This window comes from Temnothorax longispinosus, unplaced genomic scaffold, assembly GCF_030848805.1.
Source record: "Temnothorax longispinosus isolate EJ_2023e unplaced genomic scaffold, Tlon_JGU_v1 HiC_scaffold_61, whole genome shotgun sequence".
In the NCBI taxonomy this organism is placed as follows: Eukaryota; Metazoa; Arthropoda; class Insecta; order Hymenoptera; family Formicidae; genus Temnothorax; species Temnothorax longispinosus.
Genome location: NW_027270462.1, coordinates 43356 through 70939, shown reverse-complemented (window position 1 = coordinate 70939; position 27584 = coordinate 43356). Strand labels below are relative to the sequence as shown.

At 32.2% G+C, this 27584-nt stretch overlaps 2 protein-coding genes across 4 annotated transcripts; both read left to right on the top strand.

Annotated features, from left to right (window-relative positions):
• Positions 1-4685: 4685 nt before the first annotated feature.
• On the top strand, positions 4686-10037 carry LOC139824853 (insulin-degrading enzyme-like). The gene is made up of 10 exons (XM_071797407.1): positions 4686-4724; positions 4863-4987; positions 6219-6363; positions 6679-6786; positions 6856-6973; positions 7172-7279; positions 7640-7932; positions 8103-8309; positions 8480-8693; positions 9847-10037. Exons 1-10 carry the CDS (start codon positions 4686-4688, stop codon positions 10035-10037), a joined length of 1548 nt encoding a protein of 515 aa, XP_071653508.1.
• Positions 10038-10044: 7 nt separating this feature from the next.
• Positions 10045-20100, top strand: LOC139824856 (insulin-degrading enzyme-like). Of its 3 annotated transcripts, none has more exons than XM_071797413.1 (14): positions 10045-10284; positions 11839-12041; positions 12582-13040; positions 13554-13753; positions 14879-15181; positions 15641-16021; positions 16447-16556; positions 16953-17127; positions 17456-17566; positions 17637-17757; positions 17892-17999; positions 18467-18756; positions 18930-19139; positions 19311-20100. In XM_071797413.1, the coding sequence occupies exons 2-14, from the start codon at positions 11876-11878 to the stop codon at positions 19536-19538; spliced, it is 2862 nt and encodes a 953-aa protein (XP_071653514.1). In that variant the 5' UTR covers positions 10045-10284; positions 11839-11875; the 3' UTR covers positions 19539-20100. The 3 variants fall into 3 exon arrangements, with proteins under 3 accessions (XP_071653514.1, XP_071653513.1, XP_071653512.1); XM_071797412.1 differs by having other exon boundaries at positions 14897-15181; positions 17892-18095; positions 19311-20099; XM_071797411.1 differs by having other exon boundaries at positions 17892-18095; positions 19311-20099.
• The last annotated feature ends 7484 nt before the right edge of the window (positions 20101-27584 follow it).

Below are 27584 nucleotides of genomic sequence, written 5' to 3'. Positions count from 1 at the left end.
GTGCAAAAAATGTGTAAAAATTCAAGAAAAATTTTAAGGTTCAATTTTAATTTTATTGTTCAAAAAATATGTATGATGCAAAACCCGAAATGTGCTCCCAATTTTTTATTAAAAAATCGAAAAAGAAAAATTTGGCAAAATTGACTTTTTTAATTTAAAAATTCGTATTTTTTTAAGATTCGATATTAAGTAACGCTGATTTAAAAAATTATGTAAAATGTGTTATTTTTTAAAGAAAAAAATATGTTTTATATGGGCGTTCCCCTTAAAAAACAATTACTTGGAGGATCGAAGTTGAAATTTTGGGCAAATAAAGCAAACGCGTATTTTCACATTTTAATTTATGTACTTTTAATTAAAAGTAAACTAAAGTATTTTTATTAACAAATATTACATAAATATAACAAAAAGAGTAACTAAGATAAAAATCAAGAATTAAACATATCGGGCCCTGAAGTTTGGTCGGGGTGGCCGTCACTCCGTGTGGCCTCAAAAGATTAAAAAAAGTTCGATCAAAATGTGAAAAAACTAATTGTAACACAAAGTAAAATATATTTCCAATAACATTTTTCTTTTTGAAAAAAATATATCTTTTGCCATAAACAAATATAATAATTTTTTGTTACATATTTATGTAGCGTATGTATGTTACATCTGCAAATAAATTTTTTGTTTAGATAATTTAGATGTTCTCGAAAATATGGTAGTAGAACGCTTTCGTAATGTAGAAAACAGGAAAGTTAAACTTCCTGTGTATTCTGAATATCTATTCAAAGATGATGCCCTTAACACTATATGGTACTACGTTCCGAAACTTGATATCAGCTGCTTATGCATTTCGTTTTCTTTATTTAAAACAAAGCGTAAACACCGGATGGTAATATAATACACTTTCCCTTTGGCTTTATACTTTATACAGTTTATACGAATATTTTATCTTAATTCTTTTATATAAATATATAATTATGGTAATTATACAGAAAGATAGGGACTCTTTCCGATTTCATCAATTTTAAAATATAGTATCAAAGTCATCAGCTTATTAACGAAATAACGAGTGACCAGCAAGTATAATGTATATTTAAAAAGTTTTAGTCGATGGTCATTGTTCATCAAAAAGTTATTAACAAGAAAATTACGTTCTACTCATAAATTTGTGTTGTTAATAAATTTTTAATAAACATTGTTAGTTAAAACCTTTTAAAGATTGATGAAGCTAATGACCTTAATAATATATCTCAAAATTATTAAAATAAAAAAGGTGGTCCTTATCTCTGCATAATTGCCATTATCATACAAGTCCCAAATTTTTTTTAAACAAACTTTAATAGAATGTTCTATGAGCAGAAATATAAGAAAAAATGTTATATAAACGTAGATCCTACAATGCTTTATTACAAAGTTATAGCAAAAATTAAAATTTTGTATGGAAGAAGTGACACGCCCCGTACATAAATGTTACGCCGTTAGATGAGGTGGTAATTATTTAGTTTAAAGGAGAATCTCCTGCGATCTTGACCTTGACATAATAGAGAACTACATTCACAAGAGGCGAGATTTTCAATTTTTGTAACAACCATGGTCACGAAAATCCATATGCTGTTCGAGAAACAACTCTTTAATGACTCTGTCGTTAAAATTCAACTGTAATATATGGATGGGCATATGCAACGATATGCTAATTGATCTCTATTTCTTGTCAAAACGATTAAATGCACATTCTTTATTTTAACTTTTTCAGCAACGATTTAACGATTGGTTTCAAAGATATACCTTTAGTATCTCGCCAACACATGTGGGTACAGTTAAATGGATCTTGTATTGGTATGGGCAGGCGGCACTTTAAGATGCAAACTTAAGTTAAATTGTTTCTTACATATATATTTCATATTTTTGTTATAACTTTGTAAAAAAGAATTTTAGGACATAATGTTTATATAATATTTTTTTTCTTATATTTGCGCAAAGAACATACCTACTACTAAAGTTTGTCTGCAAAAAATTGGGACATCTTGTATATATTAATTTATTGAATACATATATGTAGGGGAGACCGGGGCACCATAAAAATTCAAACTCTAAAAAGTACTTTTAAACATAAAATTTTTTGTCTTATTTTTTTTAATAATTAAAGCACTATGTATATTTTAAAATTTATTTAGCGTATTTGGCAAATATTGATTAGTTTTTGAAAAAAAAATTAAAACACATTTTTTGAGAAATGACCCTAGATGCAATATATCCGGAGCACCATGGGTCTGTCACTGAAGCACTATAAATCACACACAAAAACTAAGTTTATTTATTCAAGAAATAACGAAGAGTTACAAAAGTTAAAAAAAAATTTATTTTATACGTTTTCTTATGACACTGTTCAGGATTGGGCAGAACAAACAAGATATCAAAACCCACTACTGAAATATTATTTTTTGTTAGAAAAACTAACTTCTGACATATTTTCTTCAATCAAAAATAACATATGTCATCAATCTATCTGTCTATTATCAACCTGGGTGGCGTGTGTGACCCATGGTACCACAGCATTGGGGTGCCCTATGATGCCCCGAATGCACTTAAGAGGGGAAATCACTGTGACGGCTGGAACAAATAATTTTTTCATGCATTTTCTTTGCGACAAGTAATAAATTTAATCAAATTGGTTTGTCATTTCTTTAAAATACATATATTAAATATATAAAAAAAAAAATATTAATATTTACGCCTTCAGCATGTGGTGCCGTGTACCTCCGCAAAAAAAGCGGGCACTCGTGCTCTGTCAAAATGGGATGTCTAAAATTAATAGTATATTGTGCACCAAGGGGCGAAAGTAGCGTTTTTCAGACGAGTGTGAAGTTTGCCGCCCTCGCCTTCGGCTCCGGCGGCAAATCACACGAGTCTGAAAAAGCTTTTGACCCGAGGTGCACACGATATTTTTCACAACATTTTTACGGAAAGTTCGACTTACGTGTCTAGAGAGGGGCGAGAGTGGTCAATTTTACGCCAGGGCGGCATAGCGGACGGAAAGTAACCACTTTCCTCCCTAAGGAGAAAAGTATAAACAACTTTTTTCCCTGTTTAGCGAGTGGAAAGTAATCACTTTCCGCCCGCTTATGCCGCCCTGGCGTGAAATTGACCGCTTTCGCCCCTCTCTACAGACATGGAAAGTCGAACTTTCCGTGGAGATGTTGTAAAAAAATTTTGGTGTTATTTTAAACTATACAAATGTAGTTACAATTAAGCGTACGGATTTTTTAAAATATTAATTTTTAACAAAATAGAGCAATTTAAAAAAAAATCGAGATTTAAACAACAATTTTGCCATTTTTTAAATTGTTATTTAAAAACTAATTGTCTAACCAGAAAAATCGTACGCTTAATTGAAGACAATTTTGTTATAAATATTCTGTTCAAATTTCAAGTCAGACGGATAAAAATTGATCGAGATATGCGAGCGCCCGAGATATACGAAAATGTAGTTTCGAGGCACCACACGCTAAAAGTGCAAATATTAATATTTTTTAATGATTTTTTTTACAATATATTTAATATATGTACTTTAAAGAAATGACAAACCAATTTGATTAAATTTATTATTTCTCGCAAAAAAAATTCATGAAAATAGCATTTTTTCCGGCCGTCACAGTGGTTTCCCCTTAATATAGAAAATGGTAAAACATAATAAAAAAAAATAAATAATACATGATTATCTGTAGTGTAATAAATGACAAAAGATGTTAGAAAGTTACACCTAATTTTTAGTACGAGTATATTTTACTACAAAAACAATACATTTCTAAATTTGGTCGCTATATCTACTATCTAGCGAAACCACTGCCGCAAAGGAACGGGCTTGGAAAAATTAGCGGGGAAAGAAGACCCTGTTGAGCTTGACTCTAGTCTGGCACTGTAAAGGTCAAATGGTTAAACAGAAATTTACGCATCACGAAACCCATTTATGTCACGTGCGTCTCGAGACTATGAACTTTGATGACTGCTATCTAGATACGAAATATGGACAACGAAATAACTGTCACATGATACTAACTGAATCAATCTGAACATTTTGGATTACCCTAAACAGTTAATGGTACCCATGGTACCCCATGGCTCATGGTGCCCTGGCCTCCCCTTTACAATACACAGTTGTATTGTAAAATTCTATGTGTGTATGTATATATATATATATATATATATATATATATATATATATATATATATTTATATATATATATATATATATATATATATATATACACACACACATAAAATTTTAATATAGTTGCGAAAGTTATAAAAATATGCTTGTAAAATTTTCTCTCTGTTTCCATTTCTTTCTTTCTTCTTTTCTCTGTCTCTTCCTATAATTGATAATAATAACACATAATTGTTATTATTGTACTACATATAATGAAACATCATTATGTCACATTTTAATTAAAACTTATGTTTAATGTTTATTGTTCATTTGTTAACATTAGCCTCTCGAATACATTGAGCATTTATTTAAACACGAAAGCGAAAGTTCATTATTATCAGCTTTAAAAGGTTGGTGTGATAATAAATTAGAAGCTTTTGTTGATCGTGTGGACACAAACACACGTTTCTTTAAAGTTGTATTCAATCTAACTAAGGAAGGTATTAACCATGTAGATAATATTGTTCAAATAATGTTTCAATATATCAATATGCTGAAGGAGGATGGACCGCAAAAATGGATCTATAAAGTAATTAGTGAAAAATAATATAATCTTTCGTAGAATGCTCGGCAGATTGTAGGATTGCAATTTGCTAAACACTTTGTACTTTAATATTATAATATTGTATATCACATATTGAGTTATATAAAAATTTTACATTTATAGGAAATTCAGGAAATGTCGGAAATAAATAATAGTTATGATGAGAACATACACCGTTTGTCTCATGAGGACATATCTAGAATAGCCTGTCAGCTGCACGAGTGTCCCATGGAAGAAATCTTTTTGGAGTAACGTGCATAGCAACCAGATTTGATCAAAGAGCTATTGAAAAAATATTTTACGCCGCAAAATATTATAATTTACGTTGCCTCAAAAACGTACGAAAGTACAGTGAATGAAACCGAGAATTGGCATCACATTAAATATAGGAAAGAGACGATACCCGTGAAAACAATAGACACGTGGAACCGTGCTGGCCGTAGCACGGATCTGAAGTTTCCTCCTAAAAATGAATTTATACCGAAAAAGTTTGATATCAAGCCTCAAGTATGTAAAATTATCATTTTTCGCACTATTAATCCTTGAACATCTCTTCGTGATACTAACAATAAGCAAAATCTCCATGTATAAACCATGTCATGAAACTTGATTAAAATGTAAAATGTTAATGTAGTTTATAATAAATTTTATTCTTACGCATATTTTTCTTATAATAAAAATAATTATAATGTACTTTTAAAAAAAGAAAAAAATATATATATACATTTATTTACATTAACTAACTAAGATTTAAAGATTAATTTATACATAACATAGAGTCAAAAGACTGCAATATAAGTGAGAAAATTGTAATGCAAAGAACCCTTTACACGCTCACTTTTTCATACGGAGTTGTCCATCGCCCTAATAAATCATCAATTTTGATGTTATTTGTATATTGTATCTTTTACACATATATTAACAGGTGAAACTTTATAGGTACAACAAGAGTTTCTTAAAATTGTAATGGATACACTGTTTGTAAGAGTTGGCATAAACAGGATAATGAATTTTATGTACCGAAAGCGACGATGATCTTCGACTTCGTTAGATATGAGATAAGTGTGGTTGCAAAAAATACATTGTTGTTCTAATCAAATAAAAAATATTGAGATGACTTTACATCATAATTTGAGATATTCAAGCAACTTATACAAATTGCAATTGTGAATAAATTTATTTAATTATCATAATAATGAGATTAGTATACATATATATTAATATACGTAGATACTAAATAAAATTAAAATAATAAATTAATTACTTCTAAAATGTTATCATTAATTAGATGAATCTAAATTTTTACATTTATATATCTCTGAATGCCGTTATTTCAAAATACCTCCTTAGTTAAAGAATAATAAATTAAAATAGTGCTATAATCTCTTCTCATGTAATAAACATGTTTCTGTTTATGTAATAAACAGAAAATGTTTTTTTATAATTACAAATAACGTTCGTGTTGTCGTTAATTTATAGTCCGTTCGCCTACATGGATCCTCTCAGTTCCGAATTGACTGATGTATTTGTTGAACTAGTTTGTGAGTCACTTAATGAATATACATATAGAGCTAAATTAGCTGGTTTAAAATTGGAAATTGGTGGTACGAAATATGAAATAAATGTAAGTATATATATAATAACATTAATAAAATATTGTATATTTTTTAAATAGATTTATTTAAATAAATTATTATTTAACTTGTTAATGTTATTAATAATGTTTAAACATATATCTACTTCTTCATGTACATCGAATATTACTTATTTAGGATTCAGATTTCATTTCCTATTAATAATTATTATTATTCGTAAATATGACCAGTTATCTTTCTGTAATGTTCTAATAAAGTTTACGGAATGTTTTATAAATAAGCATTAATTTAATGTTTTATATAAAAGCATATATAATCCAAGAGAAAACGAATTATTTTATTAGATGTTAATAGACGGTTACGACGACAAGCAACGTGATCTGTTAGAAAAAAGCATGGACCAAATGATAAATTTGAAGATTGATCCGAAGTGGTTTGAAACCTTAAAATATGTATGTATAATTAATGTGTCAATTTCATTAATTTAATTGAACATCAAATTTATGTGGAATGGTTTACAGTGGAACTCCAAGTGGATAAATTTCAATGAAAATATACGTGTTAACACAGTAAATTATCTTGAAATGCTGTTGACAGAACAACATTGGCTTAATAATGAATTATTAAATTGTAAGGAGGGTAAGTGTAAAAGAATAATATTTTTCTGTTTAAAATAATTTTTCTTGTTTCTTCAAAATTGGTTTTAGTCCTTACATCGCCAACGACTAAAGCACTTAATGCTGAAAGATTCGAGCTTTTTATACAAAAGTTATTCAGCAAAATGCATGTAGAGTGCTTAATATATGGTAACGTGACTAAAGATGAAGCTGCATGCAGGTATAGGTAAACTAACTAACAAGTCAATGTTGAATAATAAAGAGCATCCCACAGTACCCTTGTTGCAAAAGCAATTAGTATTGTATCGTGAAATTAAACTAGAAAATGGTAAGCTCGACACGACCAAATCTTATTTATGATAATTTAAAAGAATTTGTATGCTTAAAGGATTTCAGTTTATTTTATGGAACAGTTCAATATAAATATTTTATTGTTTCTTCTAATGGTCCTATGCTGCCATTAGGATTATTATGAAGATAAAGAAAGAAAAATAAAAAAAAAATTATTTCAATCCATATAGAAAATAAATATGTAAAAATATAAGAAAAAGTATTTATTTTATTAATGTTATTTTATCAGGATTACAATTTGTTTCAGAAATTTAACATTAGCTTTTTAGTGAGTTAATATTTTCTATATAACTTAGTACGTAATAAAGTGTTGTGTATTGATATATAATTACTGTAGGTTGCCACGTTCGATTTGAAGAAGAAAATGAACAGAAGATAACTTCTAGTACCATAGTGTACTACGCAACTGGTCTACGATCAACGGAATCGAATATGCTTTTATCGCTTTCAAATCGAATTATTGATCAGAATACCTTCAATACCTTAAGGACCGAGTATAATTTAGGCTATACAGTATTTAGTCAGGTTACAAAAATGGACGCAACGCAATATTTGACAGTTGTTGTAGAAGGTAACCGTTGCCCGCCATATGTCGAAGAACAAATCGATTCATTTATGGACCTTATGTTTGTAAGTATAATAAGATCTTATATAACAACATGTCTTTTTTTAATTTCTCACGCAATATTCTAATATTATGATTATATGAATTAATTTATCACTCTAATTATTATGTGACGTAGTAATTGGAGTATGTCTCCATTAAAATATTTAATAATATCTCTGTAACAACATTTCAGAAACACATATCTACTATGGAAAAAGTGGAATTTGACAACCACAAGAAAGGTCTAAAGTCACATTTGAAGGCACCCAAAACGAGATCTAGTCGATGCTCTTTATATTGGAAAGAAATTGAAAGCCAAGAATATAATTTTGATCGAGAAGCTATTGAAGAAGATTATTTAGGGTCAATAACGCAGGAACAATTACGGAAATTCTTTGAGGTAACTACTTATTTTTATATGCGGACTATATCATTCAATGAAAAAGAAAAAATTTTATAAAGAAAAACAAATGAAAAATATAATTCTTTTTATATGACGTACAATTTGTGAGAGAAGTGATTTTGATAAATAATAAATTAATTATATTTTTTAAACATAATCTTCCTTAGGAAAATATAATTAACAAGTCGACTCGACGTAAGTTGTCGGTACATGTGATGCCTACGGCTATGGCAAAGGAAATGAATTTGTCTAATACATCTGGAAAAATTACCGTTACATCTGATAATATAACTGAAGAATTTGACGATTTATTGTCATTTAAGCTAAGTCAAAATTTATATCCTTTACTAGAACTGGTTAACAAAAATATTGACAGAAAGGGTATACAGTGCTTCTTAGAAGTAAGAAGAAATGATACAATAATAGTTTTGGTTCGTTATGTATTTTGTTATTTCTTCAAAGAGGATCTAGTTTTTAATTTTTTCACTTTTCTTCTCTCTCTTTTAGTATTACGATATATATTTCTTTGTTCACGCATAAAACAGTAAAATAATTATCTACTTTCTATGAAACTGAAATCATTGTATATTAAATAAATAAGTAATAATGTATAATCATTATCTTTATTTTATCTTCGTTGTATTAGTATTTTTGAATATACTATGTTTTTATGAAATGTTATAATTTAACCATTTGATGTCATACAACTCTTAAATTGCGCAATAAAGATATTTTGCAATATCAAATCATCTTATTAATAACTTTATTTACATATGCGATAGCCAGAGAAAATACAATCCTTAAAAATGTAATAAAATTGTGCTACGTCCCTCATATTTGAACAAATACATAAGTTATTAACGGATGTATACAACTATATAATACATCTCTTTATCAATTATTATCAGATTTAAATTGTCGTTGTATATGTAAAGGTATTCTATATGTATATTCTTACACAAAATAAAAAATGTGCACGATAAAAATCGCTAGCCATAATAAGGCTACGCAATTGATTCTCGTGTAAAAAAAAGTGAATTATCTTCCCCCAGTTAGGGCTGTCAGTGTTATTAATTGAAATAGAGAAGAAAAGGAAAAGAAAAAAGGGGAAAAAGAGGGAGGAAGAAGGAGACAAAAAAATAAAGAGCACGAAGTGTCTGGTGTAGGTAATTTTATTAAAAATACATGCGTTTGGGAACTACTGTCAGAACCGGACTTGTTAGACAAGAGTTTAAGCTGTCAACCTTCTTGTTTCTATATTACATGTTACATATATATCTTATCTATTTCTGTATTTTCAAACAGAACTGTATTTCAATACAACATGTAATTAGTGCAAAATATTATTTCTTTCCATTTAAATTGAACTTATTTCATAATTATATGTGACATCATTAATCTCTTTTCTGAGTTATCCAAAATTATTTTCATGCATTGTTTGAGAAACCGGGTAACAAACGTGTCTAATCAATATTCTATTAAAATTTAATATTTGTAAACCGTATTCCTAATAAGTTTCTCTCGTTTAATTCAGAATTAGCGCGTCACTGCAGAAGGATCGCTGAACAGGGCGTGCGCCAATCAGCAGCGGCTGTGCCCGGCGCGGATCGCCTCGCTCGCGAATCGCCAGACACAAAATCCATCAGCCGTAAAGGTAAATCCCTTGCCTTGAGCCTAAAATCGGCAAATCATTATCGAGAATCCTCTGGAAGGTCGAGTAAATAAAAGCGCGCAGGTAGGATCGCGACACGCACGTTACAGTCACGTAGTAACGACAGTAGCGCGTAGCAGTTCGCAGCAAAGATCTTTGTCCACTCCGCTTTTGCTGAATGTGAGCCTATATACAGAGTTCGTGTAATTCGTACGTTCGATCTGATACATCTTTCGATTAAACTATCATTGCTGTAATAATTCCGCCGAGCTACATTGCATCCGCAGCGCGGGATCCAGTATAGTTTACCGCGAATAGACGGTAAGTTTTAACAAACTTTTCTCCTTATTAACTTCTGCACTTGCACTTCCTATCCATCACCGCAAAATCGCGCGCGACCTTAATCACAGATACAATAATAAAAATCAAATATTAAAGTTCAGGAACTATTAATAAAGGTGCTTGCCGTTAGCGTTTTTTTTTTATAAAAAACAAAAAGTATTACTCGCTTGAAACGTTTCAAATAAAACTTTCTTCATGTTCAGAAAGATCGGCGAATGTGAAACTTGCTGGCATTACTGTGAAACATTTTCATGTTTTATGTAAAATTTGATATTATTGATATCTCATTACATGATAACTCATTGTCATATATTTTCCAAAAAGACTGTTTAAAATCAAACCCTTTTTTTCTATGCCGTTTAATGAAAATCCCGCCTTAAAATATTGATAAATCTTTCCTACAAATTTGCATGGTTTTCGCGACGTTAAACGGCCTGAATAATATTCTAAAATCTAACAGCTTAATTTCGCTTCGGGAATAGACGGTATATTTCCCCCAAAAAAGAAAAACAATGCCTCGTTTTTGCCTGTGTCATGCAGACTCACTATACTTGGTCTCGGGGACTCAGGTGCGAGGTAAACACTAGGGGCAAAGCAAAAGGTCGGTATACAACAACAGCTGATCGGTTGTCGACTCCGAGATCAGCCGAGTCGTTAACACTTGGAAAATTAACTGATATCTCGGGCTGTCGACAACCAATTGGCCCGGTAAATTTTTTGGCTCGTTGCTAGGGGTCCAGAGTTTGAGAAATTTCCGATCTCCAGTCTTTAGTTGTAACAGTGTGTGATTTTATTGCGTTCCGAAAAGAATTACGTGTCTTTTTGTTCGCCCGACGATTTTCGAAAGAGGCTTCAGTGGCTTGCGACAAGTCTGGATATTCTCACATGTTTAAAGTCCGACTCGCGAAATCGAACATTATTTTATTGTTTGAGAAATCGCGATTGCTTTCCGTCACTCGCGGTTAACCCGAGAACGAGAGTATCATTTTTTTTGCATAGACGACAGTTGCTTGTGCGGCTACTTTTATACCCCTATACTTATTGTTAATTACATACTGCATTTGGATAGTTCTATAATTTATCAGTATTTGAGGACAGTATGTACATAGATTTATTCAATACTTTCCGAGAAAAGTAAGGAGAAACCCAAAAAATATTTGAAAAACGAAAGAAGCACATTTAAAATTACTGTGACGTAAACTTCATTTTTTCGACTGGAGTGTTTAAGTAGCTCCAGTGCCCATGCTCGAATTAATGAACTTGTACACATTCTGTAAATAGATATTTATTTTAAAACTGTGTAAATACAACTTCTAGACAATTATAATCTATAATTTCCGCATTCACAATGAATCTCGCCGAATTCTTTTTCCTTCCACCGTTCGCGCACGAAGACTATTGTGTAAATAGTTCTTAAGAAGTTATAATTTTGTTTTAGTTACAATATTTTTTAGCATCGTTGTTGTATAGATATAATAGATTGAAAATTTCATATATCCTTTAAGTTTTTATTTGTATTTTCTTCACGTTTAGAAATAATATTTTCGAGTCTGCGGCACTGGTGACCAACATGTCGACTGATGATACTTATGTGGATGAGCGATTCGACAACATAGAACATGCAGATAATGACGTTAAATCATACAGAGGCTTAGTACTTAAAAATAAAATGAAAATTCTTTTGATAAGCGATCCATTAACTCACATCGGTTGTGCAACAATGAATGTTAATATCGGTAATTATATGTATATTTATTCTCTATTTTGCGCATTAACTTGATGTTTCTAACAATACTTATATAAACTTCCTTAATATAAAATCATTCTGTGTATAAATTATAAATTGTCACAAAAAATATATAGTTAAAGAATATGTATAGGACCTTTTTATTAGACTAATATATTTAATATCATTTAACGTACTTAGGTCTTTGTAATTTGACCTGTAATTTCTGCTTAATAACGTTGTATATTTGCTGTATATGAATTCAATATTTTGATGTACAGCTAGTTTATGTATTCTCCTTCTCCTCTGGGTCATTCTACACTATTAATATTGTTTACATTTTCTTCTGGATAGATTTAGTTATATTTTGTGATTTCGTAAATATACATATATATATACATATATATATATATATATATATATATATATATATATATATATATATATATTGTATATATATATATATAATTAAAGATTAATATGTTTCTATCAATTAGTATTACGTTATCAAATTCAAAAATTATTTAACTAGAAATAAAATACGTTACAGGCTACAATAACGATCCCGAGGATCTACCTGGATTAGCGCACCTTTGCCAACATCTTTTAGGTACAGAATCGCAACAACATGATTACCTTGAGTACCTGAACCAGTATGGCGGTTCGCGCCTAGCAAGGACCAGAATAAATTACACTGATTATTCCTTCAATATAATTCCGGAGAAGTTGGGAGGAGCTTTAGATCTATTTGCGCAATTTTTCATAGCGCCTCTTTTTGACAAGACTTTGATAGAGACAGAAATAAATATTATAGATTTAGAATACAAGGAGAAATTAATAAATGACAGATGGCGAATGACTTTATTAGAGAAATTATCTGTGAGACCAGACTATCCGTTCGGCATAGGCAATAAAAAGACATTAGACAACATTAACGTTAAAGATAGGCTGGAAGACTTTTATAAGAAATATTCTGCACATATTATGTCGCTGTGTGTTCTTGGTAAAGGTACGATAATTTAAAACTTTTTAATATTAGAAATTTAAATGTATTTTATACTGTTATATATATAGAAATATTTGAATTTTGAAATAAGTAATAAATTATAATAAATAAAGTTATTATAATTAATGAAATAATATGTATTTTATTACCAGTTATTGTATTAAACATTTACACATTGTCTGTTTTCAAGAGAAAAGATAGAATCTTATCAGTACATAAGCAAGAAAAATATCTAAAAATATTGAACTCCATAAAATTACTACATAAAATTTTAATTGTTTTCTAATAATTCGTTTTAACCAGTATATTATTATTATAGTCAATATTTTTAAAAAAGGTCTGATCAAAATGTGAAATATCTAATTGTAATACACAGTAAAATATATTTTCAATATATTTCTTGTCTTTTTGAAAAAAATTATATCTTTTGCCATTAATAGACATAATAATTTTTTGTTACATATTCATGTAGCGTTCATTATGTATGTTACATTAACAAATAAATTTTTTGTTTAGATAATTTAAATGATCTCGAAAGTATGGTAGTAAAACGCTTTCGTAATGTAAAAAACAAGAAAGTTGAACTTTCTATGTATTCTGAATATACAGTCAAGAATGAAGACTTGAACACTATGTGGAAATACGTTCCGATATTTGATATCAGAGAGTTATGCATTTCGTTTTCTTTACTTAAAATAAAGCGTGAAAACGATCTGGTAATGTAATACACTTTCCGTTTGACCTTAATGCTTTATACAGTTTATATACAGAGAATATTTTATCTAAGTTCTTTTAAATATAATTATATTAGTTATGCAGAAATAAAAACTCTTTCTGATTTCACAATAATTTTGAAATATGTTATCAAGATTATTACTCTATATATTAACGAGTGTAACGACTGATCAACAAATAATTGCTTGATAATGATGGTTGTAGAGTAGCTGCAACATTGGTTGTTAAAATGAATTTACCGAATGTTCTGCAATCCCTTACTACGATTTTTTTGCCATTTTTCTCGGATTCAGCAAATGATACTGAGTAAAAAAAAATGAATCCAACAATCCCTACATGCTCCCCAAAAAGCCTACAATGCAGTTGGTAATAAATTTTTAATAAACATCGCCAGTTAAAACCTTTTAAAGGTTATTCAGGCTAATGACAGTGATAATATATTTCAAAATTACTGAAATCGAAATGTGGCCCCTATCTCTGCACAATTATTATATGTATACATTAATTCATACATATATAATGTATATATGTATATATACAGTTGTATTTTAAAAGGCCACGGCCGGTTTTCGTATGGCGGGATACCCTCAGCGATATCTGGCTGATTTTCATATACAATATACATAAGGTATCTCATGGTCCAACACATAAATTACCATTCATACCAGCTTTTAGAACAACGTGGTTCCGAAGTTGTGACTTAAAACTCAAAAATAAAAAAAAATTTTTCAAGGTTCTAGCTTTTTTCGTTCTGGAAATAAACTTTTTGATTTTTGAGTTTTACGTCATAACTTCGGAAACACGTTGTTCTAAAAGCTAGTATAAATGGTAATTTAGGTTGGATCATGAGATACTTTATGTGCGAAAATCAACCAAATATCGCTGGGGGTATCCCGCCATACAAAAATCGGCCACGGCCATTATAGTTGCAGGAGTTATAAAAATATGCTTATAGAATTTTAACTCTGTCTACATTTCTTTGTCTCTTTTTTTCTCTGTCTCTTCCTAATTGACTACACATAATTATTATTGTAGTACATATAACAATACATCATTATGTCACATTTTAATTGAAGCTTATGTTTATTATTTATTTGTTAACATAGCCTTTTTGTTACATTAAGTATTTAATTGGACACAAAGGAGAAAATTCTTTATTATCGGCTTTAAAGGCCATGAATTGGTGCATCGATTTAGAAGTTGAACTGTGTTCCGTAGACACAAGCGTGTACTTCTTTAAACTTCAATTTGATCTAACTGAGGAAGGTATTAATAATATAGAAAATATTGTTGAAATAATGTTCCAATATATCCATACGCTGAAGAAGAAGAAGAAAGGACCGATGAGATGGATATTTGATGCTAATCAAACTGCAGGCTGTACTTTGCTAGAGCCGTACTTTGCTGTGGTATGCGAAGGATTCTATAATTCACCCCCGAATTTAGATTTGCCCTTTTAGGGGTTGATTATGACGAAATCTTGAATTATGTTTTTAAGAACTTGTATGGATAACCTTTGTAAGCAAAAACCAAATCGATATTTCAACAGGCTTAAGAGATATTGAAAACACGTTTTACCCTTTTTCACCCCGTTATGGGATTTCGAATTTCTAAAAATCCTTTCTTAGTGGGTGCTTATACGTCATGGAAGAATATACTCCCCAAATTTCATGTTTCTAGGCGTAGGGGTTTGGGCTGGACGTTGATGAGTCAGTCGGAACATTTGATTATATATATATAGATTAGTGAAAATTAATATAATCTTTTGTAGAATGCTCGGCAGGTTGTAGGATTGCAATTTGCTAGACACTTTTTACTTTAATATTATATACCACACATGGAGTTATATGGAAATTTTATATTTATAGGAACTAGAGCAAATTATGAAGATGTGTTATAGTTATGAGAAAATAAACCGTTTGTCTCCTGATGACATAGCTACTACAGCCTATCTGCTGCAAAAGTGTCCCATGAAAGAAATCTTTTCGATGCAACGTGAATGGCGACCGGATTTGATCGACGAGCTAATGGAACATTTTATGCCGGAAAATATTAAAATTTACGTTGCCTCAAAAACGTACGAAGATACGGTGGATAAAATCGAGGAATGGTTTGACATTAAATATAAAAAAGAGAAGATACCCAAGGAAACAATAAAAAAGTGGAGATGCGTTGGCCATAGCACAGCTATGAAATTGCCTTCTAAAAATGATTTTATACCGATCCAGTTTGATATCAAGGAAGAAAACGTAAGTAAAATTATCATTTTTTGCAATATTAATCCTTAAACACCATTTTGTGATACTAACACTATGAAACTCGATATAAAATATTACGTTAATGTAGTTTATAATAAATTTTCTTCTTATGCATATTTTTGATATAATAAAAATAATTATGGTGTATTATTTAAGTATATATATATATATATATATATATATATATATATATATTTTACATGTATTTATATTAACTTTATAAAAATATACGGTGAGTCTTAGAGATTAATTTATATAATACAAAGCCAAAAGATTGTAATATAAGTAAAAAAATTGTAATGCAAAGAATGTTTTATACATGCTTTTTGCATTCGGAATTGTCCTTTGCTCTAATAAATAATCAATTTTGATGTCATTTGTATCTTCTACACATATTAACAGGTGAAACTTTATAGGTAGAAAAGTTTCCTGTACCTGTAATGGATACATCGTTTGTAAGAGTTTGGCATAAAAAAGATGATGTATTTCGTGTGCCGAAAGCGACGATGATCTTCCATTTCGTTAGGTATGAGATAAGTGTTGTAAAAAATACATTGTTGTTCTAATCAAATATGGAATACTGAGATGATTTTAAATCAGAATTTGAGACATTCTATATAGCAACTTATAAAAATTGCAATTATGAATTAATTTTTATAATTATTATAATAATGAGATTAGTGTGCATACATATTAATATACGTACTAAATAAAATTAAAATAATAAATTGATTACCTCTAAAATGTTATCAATAATATAATAAATCTAAATTTGTACATTTATATATTTCTGAATGCCGAAATTTCAAAATACTTCCTTAATTAAAAAATATAAATTAAAATGGTACTATAATCTCAGGGAGAGATAGAAAATATGTTTTTTTTTTAATAATTATATATAACGTTCGTGTTTAATTTATAGTCCGATCGCCTATATGGATCCTCTCAATTGCAATTTGACTGATATGTTTGTTCGACTACTTCGTGATTTTCTTAATGATATGTATATACCTAATATACATAAATATGAATATACACGTACAGTTAATATAACTTCTTTAAATTGGGAAATTGCTCGTACGAAATATGGAATAACAGTAAGTGTATATATATAATTTATATAACAGTAATATAAAATATTGTAATATTATTTATATAGATTTATTCAAATAAATTATTATTCAACTTGTTAATATTATTAGTAACGTTTAAGCATGTGCTTCTTCATGTACATCAAATATTACTTATTAAGAAATCGAATTTTATTTCTTATTAATAATTATTGTTACTCGTAAATATGACCAGTTATATTTCTGTAATGTTCTAATAAAGTTTACGGAATGTTTTACAAATAATCATTAATTTAATGTATTACATAAAAGCATATGTAAAATTATAATTAAGAAAAACGGATTATTTTATTAGCTGAAAATAGATGGTTACGATGATAAGCAAAGTGTCTGGTTACAAAAAAGCGTGTACCAAATGAGAAATTTTGAGTTTGATCCAAAAAGGTTTGAAATCCTAAAGGAAAAGGTACGTATAATTAATGCAATCAATTACATTAATTTAATTAAACACCATAATCATGTGAAATGGCTTACAGTATATCAGGGAATTGAAAAATTTTGCTACACAACGACCCTTTCAACACCCTAAGGATTATCTGGAATTACTGTTGGCAGAACGACATTGGTCTAACGATGAATTATTGGAATCTACTGCTTGTAAGTGTAAGAAAGAACTAATATTTTCTGTTAAAAATCATTTTCTTTGTTTTCCCAAAAATTGTTTTTAGTCCTTAGATTAGAATGATTATTGTACTTATTAATGATATATATTAAATTTCTGTGATATATAGATCTAAGTACCGATAAACTTCAGGACTTTATACAAAAGTTATTCACCGAAATGCATGTAGAATGCTTAATACATGGTAACGTGACTAAAGAAGAAGCTAAAATTATAGGTAAACTAATTGAGTCTAATTTAAAAATTATGCCTCACATAACACCATTGTTGCAAGAGCAATTAGTATTGTATCGTGAAATTAAACTAGAAGATGGTAAGAGCTCTACAAGATCAAATTTTATTTATAATAATTTAAAAAATGTATATGCTTAAAGAATTTCAGTTAATATTATGGAACATAGTTTTAATATAAATATTTTATTGTTTATTCTAATGGTCTTATGTTACCACTAAAATTATTATCGAGAGAAAAAAAATAATAATAGTTAAAAAGAAAATTTTATTTCAATCCATATACCTAAAAAATAAGTATTTAAAAATATAGGAAAAAATATTTATTATTAATGTTATTTTATCAGCAATACAATTTGTTCCAGAAATTTTAAAATTTGCTTTTTAGTCAATTAATATTTTTTATATGACATAGTACGTAAAGTGTTGTGTATTGATGTATAATTACTGTAGGTTGCCACGTTCGATTTGAAGAAAAAAGTAAAGTGCAGAAAACTTCTAGTACCATAGTGTACTACGCAACTGGTCTACGATCAACGAAGTCAAATGTGCTTTTATCGCTCTTCGCACAAATTATTAAAAAGCCGTGCTTTGATATATTAAAAACCAAGAAGCAATTAGGCAACGTACATAGTGATACATGTAAAATAAGCGGCACACAATATTTGATGATTGCTGTACAAGGTGACAATCACCTAAAAGATGTCGAACAAGCAGTTACGTCGTTAATAAAATTTATGATTGTAAGTAATATAAGATCTTATATAACAACATCTTCTTTTTTAATATCTCACACAATATTCTAATATTATGATTATATTAAAAAATATACCACTCCAATTATTATGTGGCATAATAATTGGAGTATGTTTCAATTAAAATATCGAATTACACTATCACAATAACAACATTTCAGGAACATATAACTAATATGCCAAAAAAGCAATTTGACAAGTACAAGGATGGTCTAATTTCATCACGTTTAAAGGCACCCGATACGATAACTAGTCAATGCTCTTTATATTGGAAAGAAATTGAAAGCCAAGAATATAATTTCGATCGAGCGAATATTGAAGTAAATTACTTAAGGACGATAACGCGGCAAAAATTACAGGATTTCATTGAGGTAACCACTCATTTTTATACGCGGAATATAACATTCAACTGAAAAGAAAAGGTTTTATGGTAAAAAAACAAATAAAAAATATGATTTTTTTTAAATGACGTATAATATTTTAAAGAAGTGATTTTGATAGATAATAAATTATTAATATTTTTAATACATAATATCCGTTAGAAAAACATATATACCATTAATCGACGTATATTGACGGTACATGTGACGCCCACGGCTGTGACAGCAGAAAGGGATTTGCCTGATATATCTAGAAGAATTACCGTTACTTCATCTAATAATGAAACTAAAAAATTTGACAATTTATTGTCATTTAAGCGAAATCAAATTTTATATCCTTTACTAGAACCGATCGAAAAACCTTTTGTCAGAAAACCCAATAAGATGTAAGAAAAAATGATATAATAATGGTTTTGGTTTGTTATCATGTATTTCGTTATTTCTTCAAAGAGAAGTTAGCTTTTAATTCTTTTGCCTTCTTTCTCTGTCCTTTAGTATTACGATATTTTTCTGTATCAAATCTTGTTCACGCATAAAACAGTAAAATAATTATCTGCTTTCTATGAAACTGAAATCATTGTATATTAAATAAGTAAGTAATAATGTATAATTTAAGCATATTATTAAATACCGCGTGAAACATGCAGAAAGTCCTTTTTGTAAACTATGTCATCGTTCGTTATATCATTATGTTTATTTTATCTTTGTTGTATTAATATTTTTAAATCCATTATGTTTCTATGAAATGTTTATAATTTAACCATTTGATGTCATATAACTTTTAAATTGCCCAATAAAGATATTTTGCGACATCAAATAACTTTATTTACATTTGCGATAGCCAGAGAAAATACAATCCCCAAAAATGTAATAAAATTGTGCTACGTCTCTCATATTTGAGCAAATACATAAGTTATTAACGGATGTACACAAATATATAATACCTCTCTTTATTAATTATACATTACACTATTATCGGATTTAAATTGTTGTTGTATGTGAAAGTGTTCCATATTCTTATACAAAATCATGAAAAGTGGAATCATGCGCAGCTGCTGACCAAAAATAAAAGGATCTCAAAAAAACTATCTTATACAATAACGGCGTAAGTCAGTCTGCGTTGTTATTGCATTCGCGGGCTTCTCGATAGTAACACGGCTGACGACGACGATGCTTTGAGGCGAAGTCGAGGCGGCGTAATGAGTGCCGAGATGGGTCGCAGCTAGCGACAAAAGCATATACACTCGTCGTCGTAAAACGAGCCCCGCATTAACTAACTCGAGCGCGCAACAAAAGACGCGACAACGACGGCGATGAGGAAGAGGAGAAAGAGGTGGAGAACAACGATGGGGGGCGGAAAGGCGGCGCGTGAAATCTTGGGTAACTCTTCTGCCCCGGCAATCCCCGCGGCGCTTCAATTAACAGGACCAGCAATTATCTGTTATTTAAATAAGGCTGCCGCGTCTCTCCGTCTTTGCATCCGGACGCAACCAGACTGTCGAGAAAAAGGGGAAGGGGGTGCAGAATCCTGGATACCTTGTAAGGAGCGACATCGTCGACGATTAGAAGGATTATTTCGCCGACGAGAATTTTCACTCTTGATACAAAATTGGATCTTTTAACTCAAAATAATAAATGATCAGTATGTACTGTATTCGAATAAAAAATTATTCGCATTGCAAGCTATATACAAATCTCATCTAGAAAATTTTAATTTTTCCAGAGAAAAAACTTGGCGCTGTGCTAAATAAATATGCGAATGTTTCATGTAAAGAAAAAAAGCGTGGTTTCTTTATGTAATGTACAGGTAAACTATCTTGAATTTACTTCGCACAGATATCTATTCATTCACATTTAAATCAAATTCGTTCTTCATTCACATAAACTTTACACACGCACACGCTTAGAAGTTTATAGCCAAGTTTTTTGGACGAAGTATTTCTGTTAATAATTATTTTAATACGCGTAATAAAAGAATTAAATATCATGATAAACACACTTTTTCAATACAAAGTTCTTGTGCATTAAATATTTTATTATTCTCTTAAGTATGATGAAAGAATTAAATTTTATAATGTATATAAACTCATGCTCAGTTAGCGCAATATCTGATATCATTGATTTTATAATAAAAATAGATTAAAACAACATTGTTTCGCCTAATAACTATTTTGATGGGCACGGACACTTGGCGCTTTATTTTTACTTCTTTAAAAGATTAGAAGCTACATGAGCAATTCTAAATAATAAGTTCCCAAAAAATTTAATATTCCAAAAGATAACATAAAATAACCAGAAAAAATTATTTGTAAAATATTAAATAAAAAAATTGTTAACAGTAATTAATAATAATAATTGTAATGATGTAATAAATGTGATAATTGTAAATTAATAAATTAATATGGTTAAAATATTGTAATTAAATATCTTATTCTCCGCTAACCTTTTTTTAAATATTTTATAAAGAATGAAACAGAATCAAATAATAATATGCTTTATGTTACATATAAATAGAAAAATACAACAATAATTATCAGACATAATTAATTATTTATTTTTAAATAATTTTATTAAAATTGATGAATATATATATATATATATATATATATATATATATATATATACACATATTTCTCAATTTTTAATTATTCAACAATAAATTTTATCGGTTACGCGAAAGAATTGTATTCTTATAAAATTATTGCATTGTTATAGTGTTCATTATCCGACAATATGTTTCAATTACCCCACATTATTTTATTTTATGTAAAAAAATTCTTAAATTTTTATAGTCTCATGGCTTTTGTGCTGTAATCAGAGTATAGAACACGCTCGTTTTTGAAAGGTCTCATTTAAATAACAGATAATTGCCAGTCCCATTAATTGAAGCGCCGCAGGGATCGTTAAAGAGTTGCTACGATTTTGCGGGATATCCCTGTCTCCGACAGTTAGTTTGGTTAACCGACTGATCTTTCCTCGTTCGTAAAGTACAAAAAGTCTCGTTTTCGACATCATTCGCAGTCGTATTTTAAGATGTTTTTTTTTCACCATCGTTATTATTTAAATACGCGAGACAATAAATAATTTCGCAAAGTCGCGACTTTGGTAAATTAGTGTTATTCTCAACCAATAAAAATGTTTCAATAAAATGTCAGTTAATTACAGATTCAAGTGTTTATAACAACCCGATCTGACCTCATAAAAATTACATCCTACAATCCGTAACTTTGACTTTTTCCTCGACATAATGAACATTTAATCATCGACATCTATTTTCCGAGTTCTAAATATTGCAGACCGGAGACTTGTGCCAGAAGTAACATCATTTTAGTTTACCAAATACAGTTGATGATCGCGGCAAGGTGTCGCTCGCTTTCAAAGGAGGAAAAGCCCGGATCAACTTTTCCCGGCAATCGATGAAGGTCGGGTCGCCTTTGAGCGGCGCCCACGATTCTCCTGGAGGAAACGGATTTTGAATTGGGTTGGAGGGCAAGAGCCGGGCGGCGCTTCATAGACGAAGAGGGAGAAGAAATTCGAAACTACCTTCAGAGCGAATTGCCTTGGGTTGCGCGAGGTTCCCCTTAAACCGCACAAAGAGCCCTAGACGAAAGTATTGCGATGAAAGAGCTTCGAATTAACGTGCGTCGCGGCGGGCAATCGACGTTCACGAACGGCGATGTACGATGACGACGAGTCAACGTCGGGGTCCCGATAGAATGCCTCCGGGCGATTTGTTTCACCTCGAATACTCGTATGCCAGAGTCGCGATTGTCGATGCAGTCGAACGATCAACGAACCCCGAAGAGGATCTCGACGAAAGCAGACGCTTCGTTATCGCGTCTCGCGGGACTGCTGGTAAAATGCGCGTCCTTTATATCGTAAAACATACTGATATTGCAATTTCCTAAGTAAGAAAAAAATATAGAACCACATTTAAAAATTTGCATAGTCTGAAATAAGAAGAAGCTACAACAACGGTAAAGAAAAAGAAAGAGAAGAGACCTTAATATAAATTCTCGGTCAGTTTTTTTTACATCATTATATGTATTAAGCAATAATCTCGTTTCGAAAACAAATGCGATTTTATAATCAAGACGAATCTCTCCTAACTCATCGTCGATCAATTTATTATTTTTCCAAGTATGAAACGTACGACGCAAAGTCGTACGCAATGTCACAGCGATGTCCGGCGCTCTTGAATACGAAGTACCGTCTGCTATTGATACGCGCCGATCCGAAGGTCACATAGGTCGCGGCAGAGCTTAAACGTCGAGATCTCTGCGTTTGAAGCGAAACGTCCGACGTTGAAGAACGCGTTTCAACAGCGACGTGTATCCCCGAGCGACCGCAATTTTTGTCTCGTTCCCAATCAAAATGCCAATTTCAACTGCGGCGACGTGATTGCCGCCCTCGGTGCACGCTCGCGCTCGCGATCAAGCGCGGATTTTCGCGCGGCTTTTCCGCCGCGACCGCACGTGTCACTGTCAGGGCCACCTCTTGAACACTATGGTGATACGGTACTGGCAGAGTCGTTTGCCCGTGACGCACCGAATATGAAATTCGCCGCCGAAATTAATCTGCTCGTCCGCACGCGAGAAGTTTCCCGCGGTTTTATTCCTCGTCGAGTCGCGCGACTCGCACATTGGGCGAGGTGCGATGTCACGCTTGCGAGTACCTTCAATTCTAAACGAAGATCGATGTAGTTGAAGGAAAATTAAATTGCATTTATACCGAAATCTGCCTTTAGTAAAAATCCAATTTTAGATTTAAAGCCCAAGATTTAATGCTGAAAATAGAATACGATCCATTCATCCACAATTTCCAGTAACAATAAAATATATTCGTAAAAAATATAAAAAATAATTTTTCTGAGGAACAATGTGGCTTCAGAAACAATGTCAACATTATACAATTACTATTTCGAATATTTCGCGTAATATTATTTAAACAATTCCCTACTGAAAAGAGACATTGTCGCAGTCGCGAATTTTCGAGCGTTCAATTTCACTTTTATCGCGGCGGAGAAAATCGTGAAAGAAACAGACGAAAACAGTAGCTGCAGCCTCGGCGTGTACGTATACGTTACCATTATGGATTTTACGGGCGACTCAAGAAAGGGGTTGGAAAAACGCAGGAATTCAATCTCGGGATCTCCGGGGCAGAGTTATACGAGCGCGTTTCCGCGGCGGGACGGCCGATTCCACCTTCGCGAGAAGAGCCGCGCCAGGGTCCCGAATCAATCCCGGCGAGTCGTACGACTCGGGTTTTATTCATGCGGGCGCACTCGTACACGCGCCGGAGTAATAAACCTGTCGCTCACGAGGTAAATCAATGTACCCGTCGTCCTGTCGGGACGACGCGACGGCGGAGAGCGCATCGATTTTGGTGCGAGATTAAAGTTGCTAGACCCGGAGACGGAGAGGAACCGATTTCCACTCGCGGCAAAGGCGCGAAGCGCACGCGATGAGAGACGCGGGAACAAGAGCAACGGTTTCTTGCAGTGAAATCCGGAAGGATTTAAGAGGAGTTTTGGATCCTTACGGAGAGATCCGCACGTCCGATAATTAATCTGTAACACCGCAGATCACACATTCGAAAAACGTGACGGAAAACACATTGACACGTGACTTTCACACAGACAAACAAATTTAAATAATTGCAGGAGCTGCAAATATATTCCTATAATGTTCCAAATTCATTGAATTTTACTGAACTTAATACACACATTATATATACAATTTACTAAATATAAATTTAAACCACATAGTTTACAGATCCACAAAAACGCATACATGTATCTTCAAATATTTTAATATTTTGTTTAAGGATTTCCTCTAATTCTTTATAAATTAAGAACTTTAGAAGTATAAATAACAAACAAATATTTAATAAAACTGATATTATAAATATTGCATACTGACGTTCGAAAGAAACTCGCAGGAGTAATCGTTAATCGGTGTATTACAAGTTATTACGCGTATTGCAGATTGAGCAACACCTTCTTCAACAGCCTCACAAGCATATCCATGACAAGCGCTCGGACAAATCGTAATGGCATCGTGAAACGTGGTAGTTCTCCGCTCTGGCCTGGGGCGAAGCTACACGCGAGCATTGTATTCACTCTAAGGGTGTCCCGTTACAACGGTCTCACTTGACCGGATATTCCGGGCAAAATTTGTACACAGCTGTCATGGATCCTTCTCGTTATCATATCTCAATGTTCGCGAGTCAATGGTATTTGCGGGATAAAAAAAGCATTCACACATTTGGATCAGACAATATCGATCTGGTATATAGATTCAAATACACGGAGATTCGTAACATTGGGAACATTCGTAACTACGTTTAAAATCCTATAATCATATGCATTCACGTACGTCATTCACGTACATTTATAGAACTATATGAATATCTAACAATAAGTTCTATGAGAAACGGCAGACTTGGAATTACATTAATCTATAACTGCGTACCAAAATATAATAAATAACCGCGCAAGACATGCATAGCGTTGAAACAAAGTTGCGAAATCAATTCCATCACGTCAGAAAATGAAGCTCCGCGGAGAACAAAGTTTGCCAAAATTCTTCCAACTTGCCGTACGGCTCCGAGAATACGCGCATACTTTTAGATCACTGGGTATGAAGCGGGAAAGATCCCACCGGTAATTTCCAGGCATAAGCGGCGAGCTAAGCAGTAGCGGACGGTATCTATTAGACGTATATCAATATAAGATCTTGTAGAAATCGCGAGCTAATGGCCATATCTTCTTCTCTTTCCCTCTCTTTCTCTCTCCCCCGACATGCAGCATAAGGCGGCTGAGCGCATCTCGGATCCTTCTTATAGCGTAAAGACAATGGACAAGAGTAGGGCGGGGAGGGGGATAGGATAGAGGGACCGGGATCCGGAAGAGATGATCGTGATGGAAGAGCATGTATACGCAAGTACGTGCCTTCTTCGTACGAGCGCTTAGAGAAGCGCGGGGTATTACAGTCCCGCCGTTATTATATCGCCCGCGTACACACAGGCACGCGTGTAATCATACGAATATGCGCATACGGGCGCAATTTATTATAATAAAGCGCGCGATGGAACGCCACGCCGCTTGCGCTCTTTTAAGCCGGCAACTTTGCACCGCGATGCCACACCTTTCTCATTGAGGAACGTTTCCAGCATCTCTCTTCTCTCTCGTTCTCTTTTCCTCTATAGTTGCACGGTTTTTACGCGGTATGCACTTTGTAGGCGGCGAATGTGCTTCCGGAATGTGTAAATGCCGTAGAATCTCGCCTTCTATGCCCTCCTATTCTTCTGGATCCTCAGATCTTTATTCTAATAATCGCTTTTCCGCTCTGCAGAACCATAACGACACGCCACTCTCCTATGCAAACGTAACCTCAAACTCCCGCAATGCTATCTCCCGTCCATCCCCGTCGACCTCACGCCCTCAAGTCAGGTCTCCACCAAACCCCTCCCAAGCCACCATCATTAATAGCAAACATAACAAACCTAATTTTACCTATTCTGCCGCACATCGGGATGCGCTTATGTTTCCTGATGGCAGACTTCCCGCTGATGATCAGAATTCGTCATCTCCCCCTTCCATCGAGTTTTCCGCAGATCCCGACTCTAACCCTAACTCCATCCCCAATTCGAATGAGACATTGCCCTTGCGCAATCCTCAAGAAGTTTATAATTACCTCTCTATAATTATGAATGAATTTAAAAATGTGATATCATTATATTATCCCTTATTTTCTCCACTCTCACCTAAGGGACCTTTTGTCCCACCGTTTTTGCCTTCTCTCCCGAATTTTTCAGCTAATCCATCGCCACACAATTTGAACGCTCATGGTAACCTTCGCGGGCAATAATTCCGGCCCAGCGTTTGCAGGTCCTACTAGCGTGCTACAATGGAATTGTAGAGGTATTTACAATAAACTCCCAGAATTTAGGGGCATAGCCCATACCTTTGATATCATTTGTCTACAGGAAACCCTGTTAGAGTCTCACAAGTACTTCAACATCAAAGGTTTCAATTGTATTAGATCAGATGCTGATACTATTGGCTCTAAAGGTGTCTGCACTCTTCTCAGAGATAATCTTCCTTTCTCCATTTGCGATCTCTCTGACCTTGCGCACGCCTCAGTGGAAATGATCGGAATTACAATACCCTTTCAAAACCGCGAACTATTTGTATGTAACTTGTACCGTCATACTGGACAAGATACTCCGGCCCTTTTCTTCGACAATTTATTTAAATTCGCCAACCAATACAAATACTCTCTTCTTGTCGGAGATTTTAATGCTCATCACCCCGATTGGAACGACCACAGAAATGACAGCGTCGGTGAACACATTGCCGAATCTGTAACTGACAACGACATGGTCATCCTTAATGATGGATCTCCTACTTTTTTCAACCTCTCATGCGGTATA

Excerpts from the sequence above, each read along its gene's own strand:
- LOC139824853 (XM_071797407.1), top strand. The coding sequence starts at position 4,686 with ATGCTGAAGGAGGATGGACCGCAAAAATGGATCTATAAA. Across the intron at positions 6,974-7,171 it reads ATTATTAAATTGTAAGGAGG|GTATAGGTAAACTAACTAAC; the intron begins GTAAGTGTAAAA and ends AGCTGCATGCAG. Across the intron at positions 8,694-9,846 it reads CAAAAATATTGACAGAAAGG|AATTAGCGCGTCACTGCAGA; the intron begins GTATACAGTGCT and ends CGTTTAATTCAG.
- LOC139824856 (XM_071797411.1), top strand. The coding sequence starts at position 11,876 with ATGTCGACTGATGATACTTATGTGGATGAGCGATTCGACAACATAGAA. Across the intron at positions 15,182-15,640 it reads TAGAGCCGTACTTTGCTGTG|GAACTAGAGCAAATTATGAA; the intron begins GTATGCGAAGGA and ends TTATATTTATAG. Across the intron at positions 17,758-17,891 it reads ATTATTGGAATCTACTGCTT|ATCTAAGTACCGATAAACTT; the intron begins GTAAGTGTAAGA and ends TGTGATATATAG.